Source organism: Podarcis bocagei (genome assembly GCF_964188305.1).
Source record: "Podarcis bocagei genome assembly, chromosome: 11".
NCBI classification, from domain to species: domain Eukaryota; kingdom Metazoa; phylum Chordata; class Lepidosauria; order Squamata; family Lacertidae; genus Podarcis; species Podarcis bocagei.
In genome coordinates this window covers 6,839,600-6,852,224 of record NC_138136.1, presented here as the reverse complement: position 1 = coordinate 6,852,224, position 12,625 = coordinate 6,839,600, and the positions used below count along the sequence as shown (strand labels likewise).

The 12,625-nt window shown below is 42.5% G+C and overlaps 1 protein-coding gene across 3 annotated transcripts in view; it reads left to right on the top strand.

The window, feature by feature from the left end:
* LOC308597652 (uncharacterized protein) overlaps window positions 1–12,625 on the top strand; it is a 47,274-nt gene that overhangs the window by 15,540 nt on the left and 19,109 nt on the right. For all 3 annotated transcript variants that reach the window (XM_081213567.1, XM_081213565.1, XM_081213566.1), the window contains 3 exons: window positions 6,293–6,462; window positions 10,607–10,761; window positions 11,255–11,332. In XM_081213567.1, coding sequence (XP_081069693.1) covers window positions 6,293–6,462; window positions 10,607–10,761; window positions 11,255–11,332 — 403 coding nt within the window. The remainder of the gene's footprint in view (window positions 1–6,292; window positions 6,463–10,606; window positions 10,762–11,254; window positions 11,333–12,625) is intronic.

The window sequence follows — 12,625 nt, the reverse complement described above, 5'->3', positions numbered from 1 at the left end:
GGCTTTTCTAGGAGGTGGGGGAATTCCCCAACCTCCTAGAAAAGCCTGCAGGAGCCGTGCACCTTTTAAAGAGCGCGCCGCTCTTGGGGGCTTTTCCCCAAGGAGGGAGAAGGGACTGACTGGCCGAATCAGTCCCTTCTCCCTCCTGCGGGCTTTTGCAGGAGATGGGGGAATTCCCCCACCTCCCGCAAAAGCAGGCAAAAGCCGTGCGCTCTTTAAAGGGGCTCCGCGGCTTCTGCTGGCTTTTCTACGAGGGGGGGAATTCCCCAACCTCCTAGAAAAGCCTGCAGGAGCCGTGCACCTTTTAAAGAGCGCGCCGCTCTTGGGGGCTTTTCCCCAAGGAGGGAGAAGGGACTGACTGGCCGAATCAGTCCCTTCTCCCACCTGCGGGCTTTTGCAGGAGATGGGGGAATTCCCCCACCTCCCGCAAAAGCAGGCAAAAGCCGTGCGCTCTTTAAAGGGGCTCCGCGGCTTCTGCTGGCTTTTCTACGAGGGGGGGAATTCCCCAACCTCCTAGAAAAGCCTGCAGGAGCCGTGCACCTTTTAAAGAGCGCGCCGCTCTTGGGGGCTTTTCCCCAAGGAGGGAGAAGGGACTGACTGGCCGAATCAGTCCCTTCTCCCTCCTAGTCGAAAAGCCCGCAGGAGTCAAGTGGGGCTCCTGTGGGCTTTTGCGGGAGGTGGGGGAATTCCGCCACCTCCCGCAAAAGCAGGGAGAAGGTCTTGGAGTAGCGCACAGGCTGCGTGCAGCCTGTCCGCTGCTCCCAGAGCTGCGGGGGGGAAATCATATTTTTTTCCTTGATTTCCCCCCCTGAAAACTAGGTGCGTCCTATGGGCCGGTGCGTCTTATAGGGCGAAAAATACGGTACCAGCATCCAAAGAGGCTGACGTGAAGCTGGGAATACACACTGAGCCTTACCTTCCGAACGCTCACCACTTTCGGTGGGGCATTCAGATTGAGGCCAAAGCTGCACCATGCATTTAAAACACTATTATACCACTTCAATAGTTACAGCTTTCCACGAAGAATCCTGAGAACTGTAGTTTGTTGAGGATGCTGAGAGTTGATAGGGGACCTGTAGTACTCTCACAGAGCTACAATTCCCAGAGTTCCATGGGAAGAGGGATCAGTTTTTAAACCAGTCTGGAAATGGTAGCTCTGTGAGGGGAATAGGGAAGCCATGATTGTTAAAGTAGTGTAATACTGTTTTAAATGTGTGGTGCAGATGTGGCCTAAATTGTACCTAAAACAGCACTCTTCTTTCTAACAACTGAATCTTGCTTAACAGATTCTGAATGTTTTCACAGAACATAAAATGTTAGCAGTAACAGCCAAGGCAATGGACAGGCTGCAGAGGGTTGCTTGTGCTTTCATGGGCTAGGAGAAGCTTTTGGGAGCTTCATGGAAAAAAGCAGTGCTGGAAACAGCCATAGATGGGACAGGAAATGGAGGAGGCCACTATGAGTTGAAGACCATATTAAAAAACCGAATGACCCGCAAACCGTGGGTGTTCAGAGGGTCCTAGTGTACAAAAAGATGCGGGTGGCGCTGTGGGTAAAAGCCTCAGCGCCTAGAGCTTCCCGATCGAAAGGTCGGCGGTTCGAATCCCTGCGGCGGGGTGCTCTCCCGTTGCTCGGTCCCAGCGCCTGCCAACCTAGCAGTTCGAAAGCACCCCCGGGTGCAAGTAGATAAATAGGGACCGCTTACTGGCGGGAAGGTAAACGGCATTTCCGTGTGCTGCGCTGGCTCGCCAGATGCAGCTTTGTCACGCTGGCCACGTGACCCGGAAGTGTCTCTGGACAGCGCTGGCCCCCAGCCTCTTAAGTGAGATGGGCGCACAACCCTAGAGTCTGTCAAGACTGGCCCGTACGGGCAGGGGTACCTTTACCTTTACCTAGTGTACAAAAAATGTCCCCTGATTCCACCTTCCACACTAAGGCTGGACTGAATACCTTCCCTCCCTCATCTTTTCTTGTTTTGGAAAAGCTAAACTAATAAATCGGTAACAGTTTGTTTGCACAGCTTATAACAGATGACTCTGCTTTGAAAGAGCACTTGATCTATGAGCTGTTTGTGCCAAGCAAAACTTCACCCCTAAATAAAACACTCTTGAACACAGGAAGATACGTGATTTGCAGCCCTAAAAATGGTACTGATTCTCACAGAATAATGTTCATTCATGCAGTGAGTATTTGAAATTTCTCTGTGTTCATTGGCAGTGGTGGTGGTATTATCCTTATTTAGACTGCTGTATCTATCTTTGCTTCCTGTAAAGGAGAGGTGACTAACCTGTAGCCCTCCATATGTTGCTGGACTTCCCGCTCCTAGCCAGTATGGCCAATGGCCGGGGATGATGGGAGTTGTTGCCCAACAATAGCTGCAAGCCGCAGGTTAGACACCTCTGTTGTTGAGAAACATCAGCATTTCACTGTTGTTCTAAATTGCCTCTCACTCCTCATGGGAGTGTGTTTCCTGCTTGGCAGGGGGTTGGACTCGATGGCCCTTGTGGTCTCTTCCAACTCTATGATTCTATGACTCTGTGGCACATGTGGAGAGCCAATTTATAAATATCACACAATAAAGAAAAAAAGAGAGAGGAAATGTAACATCAGAATGAGGGCATAAATGTTTACAAATGTTGTATATGCTAATGCACTTGTCAAACTGTTAATTATTTATGGACAACTTCAAGGCCCCTGCACTTCCTTCTTATAGTTATTTATCTTTAGACTGGACTTAGACCAGATAGCCATTGAAATAGAGTACTGAGGATGCGTGACCATCCTAGAGGTCAAGCTGAACCAGGCTTTATGAGCCGGTGTGATGGAGTAGTTAAAGTGTTGAACTGGGAAGAGGGAGACCTGCATTCAAATCCCCACTCTGCTATGAAGCTCACTGGGTGAACTTGAGATGGTGGGTCACTCCAGCCTCACCCACCTCACAGGATTGTTCAGAGGATAAAATAAGGACAGTGAAAGACTATGAATGCTGTCTCTGAGCTTGGATGAAGGGTGATATTAAAACATCCTAACTTCAGTGGAGAGTCTACATCCCTTTGTAGAGCCACGGCTGCTCCTGGGGGAGTTTATATGGTGGTGTGATCAACCACACACCAGGAAAGGTGAAGATGGATAAATTAAGAGCTGTTGAGGCTTTGAGGGGGAGCCAATCAGACACATGATTGGTATATGGGAGACCATTGCCAAAATAACATGGCTCTGTCCTAGCTCTTGAAAATAGCCAGGGTCAAGGCTCGAAACTGGGCTCCTGACCATCAAAATATACGGAAAATGGTTTAATCTCAAACTGCATATTTCCAAACCATTTTATCTGTACCAATCCATACAATTAACTCTGGGATTCATATTCAATTTATTTATGCATATATAGAACATCTATCTTTTTTCCTTTTTTGAAACAGACAGGATCAAATGCTGTGTCAGGTGATTAGTCACTGTTGGGAAGCATGGGTGCAGCCAGGACTTTCGTTGGGGAGGGGGGACAGAACTGACGTGATTGGTCAGTTGGTTAAGTATTTCTATTGTTTTTCTTGCTCTAGAGGAAGCAGCTCCCCCCATCCCCCCTTAGCTACATCCATGTTGGAAACCAATCTATGAGTTTTTAAATGTTTAGGGCACGTAGCAATTTTCATCAAACTTTTGCTACCTCCTTGCACTGTTTCTTGGCCAAGTCTCCTTAACAGTTTACCCAACAGCTGAATGCTAATTCCGTTGCTATGTACACTAGTGAGTGACGATAACAGGACACACAGGAGGAGAGTCAAACCCTTCAAAGAGCCCTTTCCTTGCAAATACGTCTGGATGACTTACTCAGTTCTTGAAAACCTCTTCCCACAGTACTGCTGACAACAGGAATCAAATGGCTCCCTGCCCCACACACATTAAAGCAGTTTCATTAAAACAAAGTGTTTAGCTCTTTCCGCTTCATTCTAGGGATGCTAAGGCCTGAGACTTTTATCTCTCTTTCCTTGGCCACAGCACATGCGGGGGGGGGGGGGGCTGCTAGTCAGTCACCTGTAGCTTAACATACCCTGACGGAAGGAGCTGGGTTCTTAAACACAAGAAAGAGACCAGGGAACTAACAAAGGAGGTCTCAGCTGGGAGTGAACCACAGGGAACAAAATCATTTTCACCAGTTGAGGATTAAAAGCTGTTTCCCCCGAGGAGGGTGGTGGGCAGGGGAAGGCTTGGAGACAAACACTTTTGGATCCTGCCAGGATTGTATTTGGCAGAAATGCTGGGCTTTTAACAAGCCTGAGGCTACGTGAATATGTGCATATAATTTCAGGTGGTTATTCTTTTCTTTTTTTGGGATGTTAATGGGTTTTTTAATGCTGGGGCTAATAAGCTGGGTCTTGCGCACAGAGTCAAGCAGTGCAGAACTAATTAGCTGACATCATCAGCGCTGTTGCTGGAGGAAGTTGATACAAGGGAGCTGAACGGCACAATCTGATTCTGGGAATGAAACCGGGCATGACCGACGGCTCAGCTATTCTTCATGCAAGGCTGGACCTAGTTGTGAGCAGCGGTCCTCAAGTTACTCAAATCTGATTAGTTTGTTAGGCTGGAAACAAAGGTAGCTATTGTACTAATTGGACACTTCTGCTTTTTTTATTTATCTACTTGATTGACAAATTTATATACCAGCCTTCATCAAACAGATTCCAGACTAGTTTACAATAAAACAATGTAAGCCACAACATGCAAAAACAGAAGAATTTTAAAAGCAGCAGTAAGATGTAATAAAGAAAATGTTTCATTGCTCTTAAGATGTGTTGGTCCTCATGTGAAAACAGTGATGGCATAGGTGAAAGACCATCAGTATGTACAAAGTAAGAATTCGTCAGTTTTTGTTTCCTATTTTTCCAGTGTTAAGTTCATATTGCTACATTTCCATATCAACTTTTTAAAAAAGCCTTCACAAAACGTCACTAGCATTTTAGTGCACAATTGTTCAAATAAACTTTTTTTGGCACTTTTTCCTAATAAGCACATTTCTTCAAATAATTCCCCAATGTAATATATTTTGTGTGCTTGTTATTGCTATGGACATTTCCCCTAGTATATGAATTTCTGTACACATTTTGTCTGAGAACTGCATCACAAAATTCAGATAAATGTGAATTTTGAAGGATAGCTGCATCTCAGGTAGCAGATTGTTATGGGAAGTAAGAATTAGGTAAGAATTTCTCCCCCTTCCCTAATAATATGAGGTGCTGAGGTTGGGAATTCATTTCCTAATTCCTGGGTTTGAGACCAGGTAGGCTCTGTATGTTTGTTAATTATATTTCATATTATCCTATATCCTGGAGTCATTGGTCCTCATATGCTATTTTGTTTTGTTTATGGCATTTTATCTGGAATAGAGCATCTCTCTTTATTATGACAAAATGTATATATTACATTCTTAAACTGCTGCCTATTATATTTAAAATGCATTCACTAGAATTTCCTCCTCGCCCAAGACTTTTGTTTCCCCCACGTGCTTTCTGTTAACTTTCTACGATAGGTATGGGTTGTCTGCTCTCTCTGTGCTAGATGTTGTGCTTTTCATAAACTATTTTCATTGGTTTATCCATTTTTATATACAAAAAGTGTCTCAAACATCTTATGAATGAATGATGGATCACATAGGATGGCGTAGGTCTCCTTTCATGCCTTCTGTCCCTTTTTTATTCTCCCCTCCCCACCTTGTTGCTGTAGTGTATCCCATGCAAAGGGGCAGGTTATCTGTAGGGATGATTCCCTATGCTTCTCCACAATTCCAGGAGTGCTTTCCACAGTTCTGTATCCTCTGCTCATCTGCACTACCACCACAAACAAAGGCCTTTGGCATCAACTTTAGCATTGTGAGAACCTCTGTTTTGATTTAAATCAGCACGCTAGTGTGTAGCCCTCTTAAGGTTTTCAAACTAGCTTGAATCTATGTGCTGGAGCAAAGTAGAGTTAAAAATCAAGCTGTTGTGGCTATGCTTCTGAACGTATGATGTGATTGCATATTTGCCACTGATGTCAATAAATCCTTAGGAGTAATAAGATTTGGCATTGGAGGCTACTTGACTAAATAGTAAGTACTGTACTATTGATAGCATATTCCAGGAACACATTATTCTTCTAGACATACTTAACTCTTGACTTGTCTTTAATTTTCACTTTTGGGGCAAAGCCTTTGTTTGCCTCAATATTATTTGTGTTGTTTATTTAAAAAGTAATAATAATAAAATACTATAAGTATCAGTATGCAGATTAAAAAACCTGGCTTCTCTATCCCCAGGGAAGGAGATCCACCTGACGAACTGCCACTGCTTGAATGATGAGTGGTTGATCAGTTTGGGGAGTCGCCACCCCCGATGTTTCACTCTTGATCATTGCCACGATGAAGCCCAGAGAATCACTGAAGTGGGGTTAAAGCTGTTCTTCCAGCACTGTGGAGAATCTCTTAAGGTAGCACTGTGCTTTTGGAGAAACGTCATTTTGTCTCTGCAATTGCCATAAAACTTTAATAATGAATAACATTTTATTATTATTAGCATTTTACTAAGAGCTTGGACTGTGGACTTCTATGTGAACTTAATTTTAAAAACCTTTAGAAATAATAACCTATACTCGATTGGAAGCCGCCCAGAGTGGCTGGGGAAACTCAGCCAGATGGGCGGGGTATAAATAAATAAATAAATAAATAAATAAAATTTACATCAAAAGTATGGTACCAGAGGCCCCCCAGATGTTGCTGCACTACAGCTGCCATCATCCCTGATGATTAGTCAGGCTGGTGGGGCTAATGGAAGCTCCACCACCTTTTAAAGGTATGTTTTCCCGGAGGGGCAAGAGGTCTTCCACACAGTGGTTTGCTGAAATGCTGTATGCAAGGTCTATCCACCCTCCATTAAACAGCTTGTCTGGTCCTGCCTGCTTTCCCTCATGCTGTAGCTGGCGTGGTTGCATGTTGGCGGTCACACTAACTACAGAGTGTGACGGCATCTTACATAGTAAGGGAATACATAATATTCCCTGATGAATATACACAGTTGCATCCTTACATTCAAGTGGCATCCTTATATTCAATAAGTACTTACAGTTTACAAATATTTGGCAGTAGGACAAAGGATATCACTCCAGGCACTTTGCATATTCCAGCATATTTGGGAGTTATGTCAGAGAGGACAAAATATTCCACAGCTCTGAAGTTTAGTTCCTGTAAAATATTTACTGGTTCAGTTTAGAAAAACAAAGCCACATTCTGCATCCTCACTTGACAAGGCAAATAATCAGAGAAAACATACTTTATGCTACATTAGATAAAGGTAAAGGGACCCCTGACCATTAGGTCCAGTCGTGGCCGACTCTGGGGTTGCGGCGCTCATCTCGCTTTATTGGCCAAAGGAGCCGGCGTACAGCTTCCGGGTCATGTGGCCAGCATGACTAAGCCACTTCTGGCAAACCAGAGTAGCGCACGGAAACACTGTTTACCTTCCTGCCAGAGCAGTACCCATTTATCTACTTGGACTGTGATGTGCTTTTGAACTGCTAGGTTGGCAGGAGCTGGGACTGAGCAACGGGAGCTCACCCCATTGTGGGGATTTGAACCGCCGACCTTCTGATTGGCAAGCCCTAGGCTCTGTGGTTTAACCCACAACACCACCTGTGTCCCGTATTCATACAGTAGTGAATAAAATAAAGGTTTAGTTGAGCAAATCTTGATACAAGCTGAATTCAAGGACCCTGTGATATCTGTGGAAATGAGCACAGAAGCAGGTGCACTGGACAGGCAATTAAAGCAGACTCGAAATTGGGATTAGACAAAAGAGGAACTGCAGGAACAGGCCATATCCTACTGAGCCTAGAAGTGGCATCCCAAAGGGAGGATAGGTGGTGTAGATTTTAAGCAAATGCTTTATAATGAGATATGTGGGCTGCTTATATCTACAGATTAACAAACAATTAATATATTGTTCAGTTTTTGAAAAATCAAAATGAATAATTTTGTTATTTACTGAATGAATTCAATTCACATTTGAATACTTTAAGAGAGAAATTGAGAAAGAGAATGAAAAGGGCCCACAAGAGGGAGCTCATAATGCCATATGATAGATAATACTGTACATAAACTCTTCATATTAATTTAGCAAAATATGTACACTCTACATACAGCTGAGTAATTCATAGAATTGAGTGATGTCCATTTTACTTACAACTTTGTGCTGTGTGGGGGTCTAGTTGTTGTTGCTGTTCTAAGTAAATAATGTGGGTTTTTTAAAAAAATGTATTTTTAAACCCTAAGCTATGACTTTTGCAGCTTAGAACGTAGCCTACTGTACAAATGTAAGAATCACATGCTTAGCCTACTTTGTTGTGCCTTTGAATCTGGCCTCATTTTGTCTCTGACCCCCCACCCCTGATTGTAAATGAAGAAATCACTGAAAATGTAGATTCCAGAAACAGATCTTCACTCCCTGCAATATATACCACTTAAAATCATTGTTAGATGTTGCCCTGTTGTTCTGAAACCATAGATAAGAATATTAGTAATCGGGCACCTCACTTGCTTAAAAAGTGTAGCTGAGTAACAAAAGGAGTTTAATTAATTAATTAAATCTGCATGTATTTACATCTGCATTAAAACAATAGTTGGAAATAGAAACAAATTTTGGCAAAAACACCTTGATGTGTGAAAGTTTTAGCATGATCACAAGTTCCCTTCACTTACATAAGGGAGTTCAGTAACTTGTAAGGCTGCTGGCATGTCAAAACTGACATAGAGACACCTGAAGGATTATAAAAAATGAATGGCAACATTTCATAACACACTTTTTGTTTTTTTATGAATGCAAAGCTCAATGTGGATATTTTCTATCATATATTTTTAAAGTTGTAGATTTTATACTGGTCGTGCCATAGATGTTTACTCGTAAATTTTAAAAGTTTTAAAGTTGACCCATTTGCAGCCACACAGATTTCCACCATTAGCACTCTGAAGTTTTATGAATATTGGTTATCTATTAAAAGTTAGAGCCTAATAGCCTTCATTAAGGAAACATTACTATTAGCTAATACTAGGGGAGAAATTTTGTTAAGTTTTCATTTAAAGGCAAATTTACTTAATTTCCAGAACAATAAACTAACCAAAACATATCCTTCAAAATTTGCAGTTATCTGAATTTGGCAGTATAGTTCTGCAGCCAAGAAAATGTGTAGAAAATGCATAAGCTATTTATATTATTTATTAGATTTGTATCCTCCCTTTCCTTACAAAAGAACCCGGGGTGGCATGTGACTAAGGTAAAGTGTGCAGACAACTGCATTTATTAGTGAAAATCACATACAAAAATTCATTTTAGAAATATTAGAAAAAATATGCTTTGCAAAAATGTGTATATTGGGATAAATTTGTGCTGATTAATTTCCATAATTATTATTTAAAAAATAATAATTGCAAACTGATAAAGAAATGTGGAGAACTGAGATTGAGAATGGGAAAATGAGAAAAACCAAAGTGGACAGATTCATCCATCCCTACTGACAGTGAAGTCACTGGATCTACAGCTGCCTGCTAAGAAATAAGCGAAGCTCCAGCTAGCATAAAAGCAAACCAAAGGAAACGATGTTTTACTTCTTGATTGGAAGGATCCCAGTTTTGTATTTTCTTATCCTTTTTACAATATAGTATTTTCCTGATCCGTGACATAAGAATTATTTATTGTTAACTCAAATGAGGGCAAGGAGTGTGATTGCGTGCGTCTGCAGTGGAAACATCTAAATGAACCATGACCGAAGCAGAGCAGGAGATAACAATTTGATATGCAAGCCAACAAGATTACTTTGTTTTCTGTGAAATCTGAAGAGCCATGAAAGTGCTGAATATTTGCTGCAACTCACAGTTGAGGCTGAAATTAGTGCAGTAGGAATCTCAATAATATTCATTGACCTTGCAGACATCTCATTTATGATAAGGCCACGGTCTGAAGACACATGATCCAGCTACCTTTCAGGAACTAAGCAGGTGTAGAGCTGGTCAGTGGTGACAAACTAGGAACCCTATGTATTCTACCTTGGTTGCATTATATAAATAAATAAAGCCTGATTTCATAAAAGCTTTGCCTAGGGTCTAGTTAAAAGGAAAATGTGCTGTATAAAATATGTTGGGTTGCATCCAGTACGTCCCCATACTGATGGAAGGCACTTTGCTCCAATGAAGGCTTCCATCAGTTGGACCTGGAGGCCAGTGTTGGGTTGGGGATTTGTGTGTATGCGTGTGCCAATTTCCCCTTCACTCCTGTAGCCAAACCACATCTCTCACAAATCTGCTTCAGAGAATTGAGGCCCTTTGGAACAATGTGGGAGGCACAGTGGAGAGAAGGGGATGAATTAAAATGGCTTGCCTCCCTGTTCTGCTGATAGAAGCCTCTGTCAGTAAGAGGACACTGAATACCACCCCCTCTTTTATTTATTTAATTATGGCATTCCTAACCCCTAAATGAGGTTGCTTGAAAATGTTATGACAATATTTAAAAGCATATTATTATTATTAATATCAAAGAAGAAAAGTCATTTTAATGAACCCACACTTGGAATTTTCTTTTGCACATAGGAACTGAATATAAAAAGCTGCAGTGGTCCTGGATTTAGAGGGGACAAAGTTCTGCTTTGTGCAAGCACCTTTTGCCATAACCTGACAACTGTAGATATTAGCTGGACAGGAGCTACTGATTCGGGACTCATTGCCTTAGTAGCATCATCTGTAAGGTACAATTGAAAACCCAAACATTTGTTGTTCTTCATACTGTTGCGCACAACTAGGTACCATTTTGTAGAATGGATCTGTAGAAACAAGGAGATTAAGGGGTCCTCCAGACTAGGTTTGGTTTTTTTTGAGGGTGTATATTGCAACATATTTTGCATTTAACAGGTGAGGATGGAACATGGAGGCTGTGAAATACATGACCAGCCATAGCAAATAATTAGTTAACTAAATGCCAGCCATAGTAAATGTTTTGTTGTTGTTGTTGTTGTTACTTGTTGTTGTTAGACAGAAACCCTGTCTATCTATTTCAAGTCTTTGAGAAATCTACTAGTCTACCATTTGCCCCTGATCTATACTACCTTTGATGCTTTCAGGTGTCTTCCTATGTAGGTAGAATATCTGTGTAGAGAAATCATAACATAAGCTCAAATCTGGGCTGCATATTGCTTAATTGCTCAAATAAAAGAAGATAATTGCTGTTGCTCTCTGTTTTAGATTGCAGTGCCTTTCTACTAATGGATGCCGGATTACAGATGATGCAGTAACTGCCTTGATTGAAAAGCATGGGAAAAGGTAATTCATATACCAGCACCACAATACGAATATTTAGTGCTTGTTTCATAACCATAGCTATATATGGTTCACAAAGTTGTGCGTTTTCTCTCTGAAAACACTGCATTTTATTTATTTGCTGTTGTTGGCATAGATAAACACATAAATGGATCAGACCAAGACCTATCTAGTCCAGCATATTGTTCCTGCAGTAGCCAACCAGATGTTGATGGCTCAAAGTAGAATATGAGTGCAATGTTGTTGTTGTTTAGTCTTTTAGTCATGTCTGACTCTTTGTGACCCCCATCGAATAGAGCAAGCCAGACACTCCTGTCTTCCACTGCCTCCCGCAGTTTGGTCAAACTCATGTTCATAGCTTTGAGAACACTGTCCAACCATCTCGTCCTCTGTCATCCCCTTCTCCTTGTGCCCTCCATCTTTCTCAACATCAGGGTCTTTTCCAGGGAGTCTTCTCTTCTCATGAGGGGGCCAAAGTATTGGAGCCTTCATGGATCACTGCCTTGCTGTGGTGAAGGGGCTTCAATAACTCAGAGAAGCTATGAGCTACGCCGTGCAGGGCCACCCAAGACGGACAGGTCATAGTGGAGAGTTTTGACCAAACGTGATCCACCTGGAGTAGGAACCCGCAAACCACTCCAGTATCCCTGCCAAGAAAACTCCATGGACAAAGACAACAGGCATGAGTGCAATAGCATGCCATAATTCACAAATTGTCATCAAAGAAGCAGCTTATATTGTAGAGACATGCTTTGTTGCAGCTGGGGCAGGTGAAGGCGTCTGGTTGTGCTGAAGCGGATACACTATGGTGTTTCTTCTTTCTGCACTCCTTCCAGCACTCCTTCCTCCTCTGGTCACTGCTATGGATACATGACTGGGCTGTCTGTCTTCAGGCATAAAGGCCATCTGCAGGTGATTACAACAGGTTCGTCTTGCCAGCTTTCATGACATGTCATCTTTGTGATGCATACTTGGTCTGCCAATTAGCCTTGTGCCTGAAGCCAGCTCCTCATAGAACACATCCTTGAGGATTCTGCCATCTTCCATTCTTTGGACATAACCAAGCCAGCAGTGGGCTTGAGAGAACACATCTTTGTTTGAAACTCTGTGCTGCCATGTGATGCCCAATTTTTTCTGACACAGCACAGCTGAGGCATCACCCCTGACAGTTGTAAGTTGCCCAAGACTCACTTCCATAAAGCAGTGTGCTCAATGTGCAAAGCCTGGTAGACCTTCATCTTGGTGTTGAGTGTTAGCATCACATTCCCTCATACCCTTTTGCTAATTGCCCTCAGA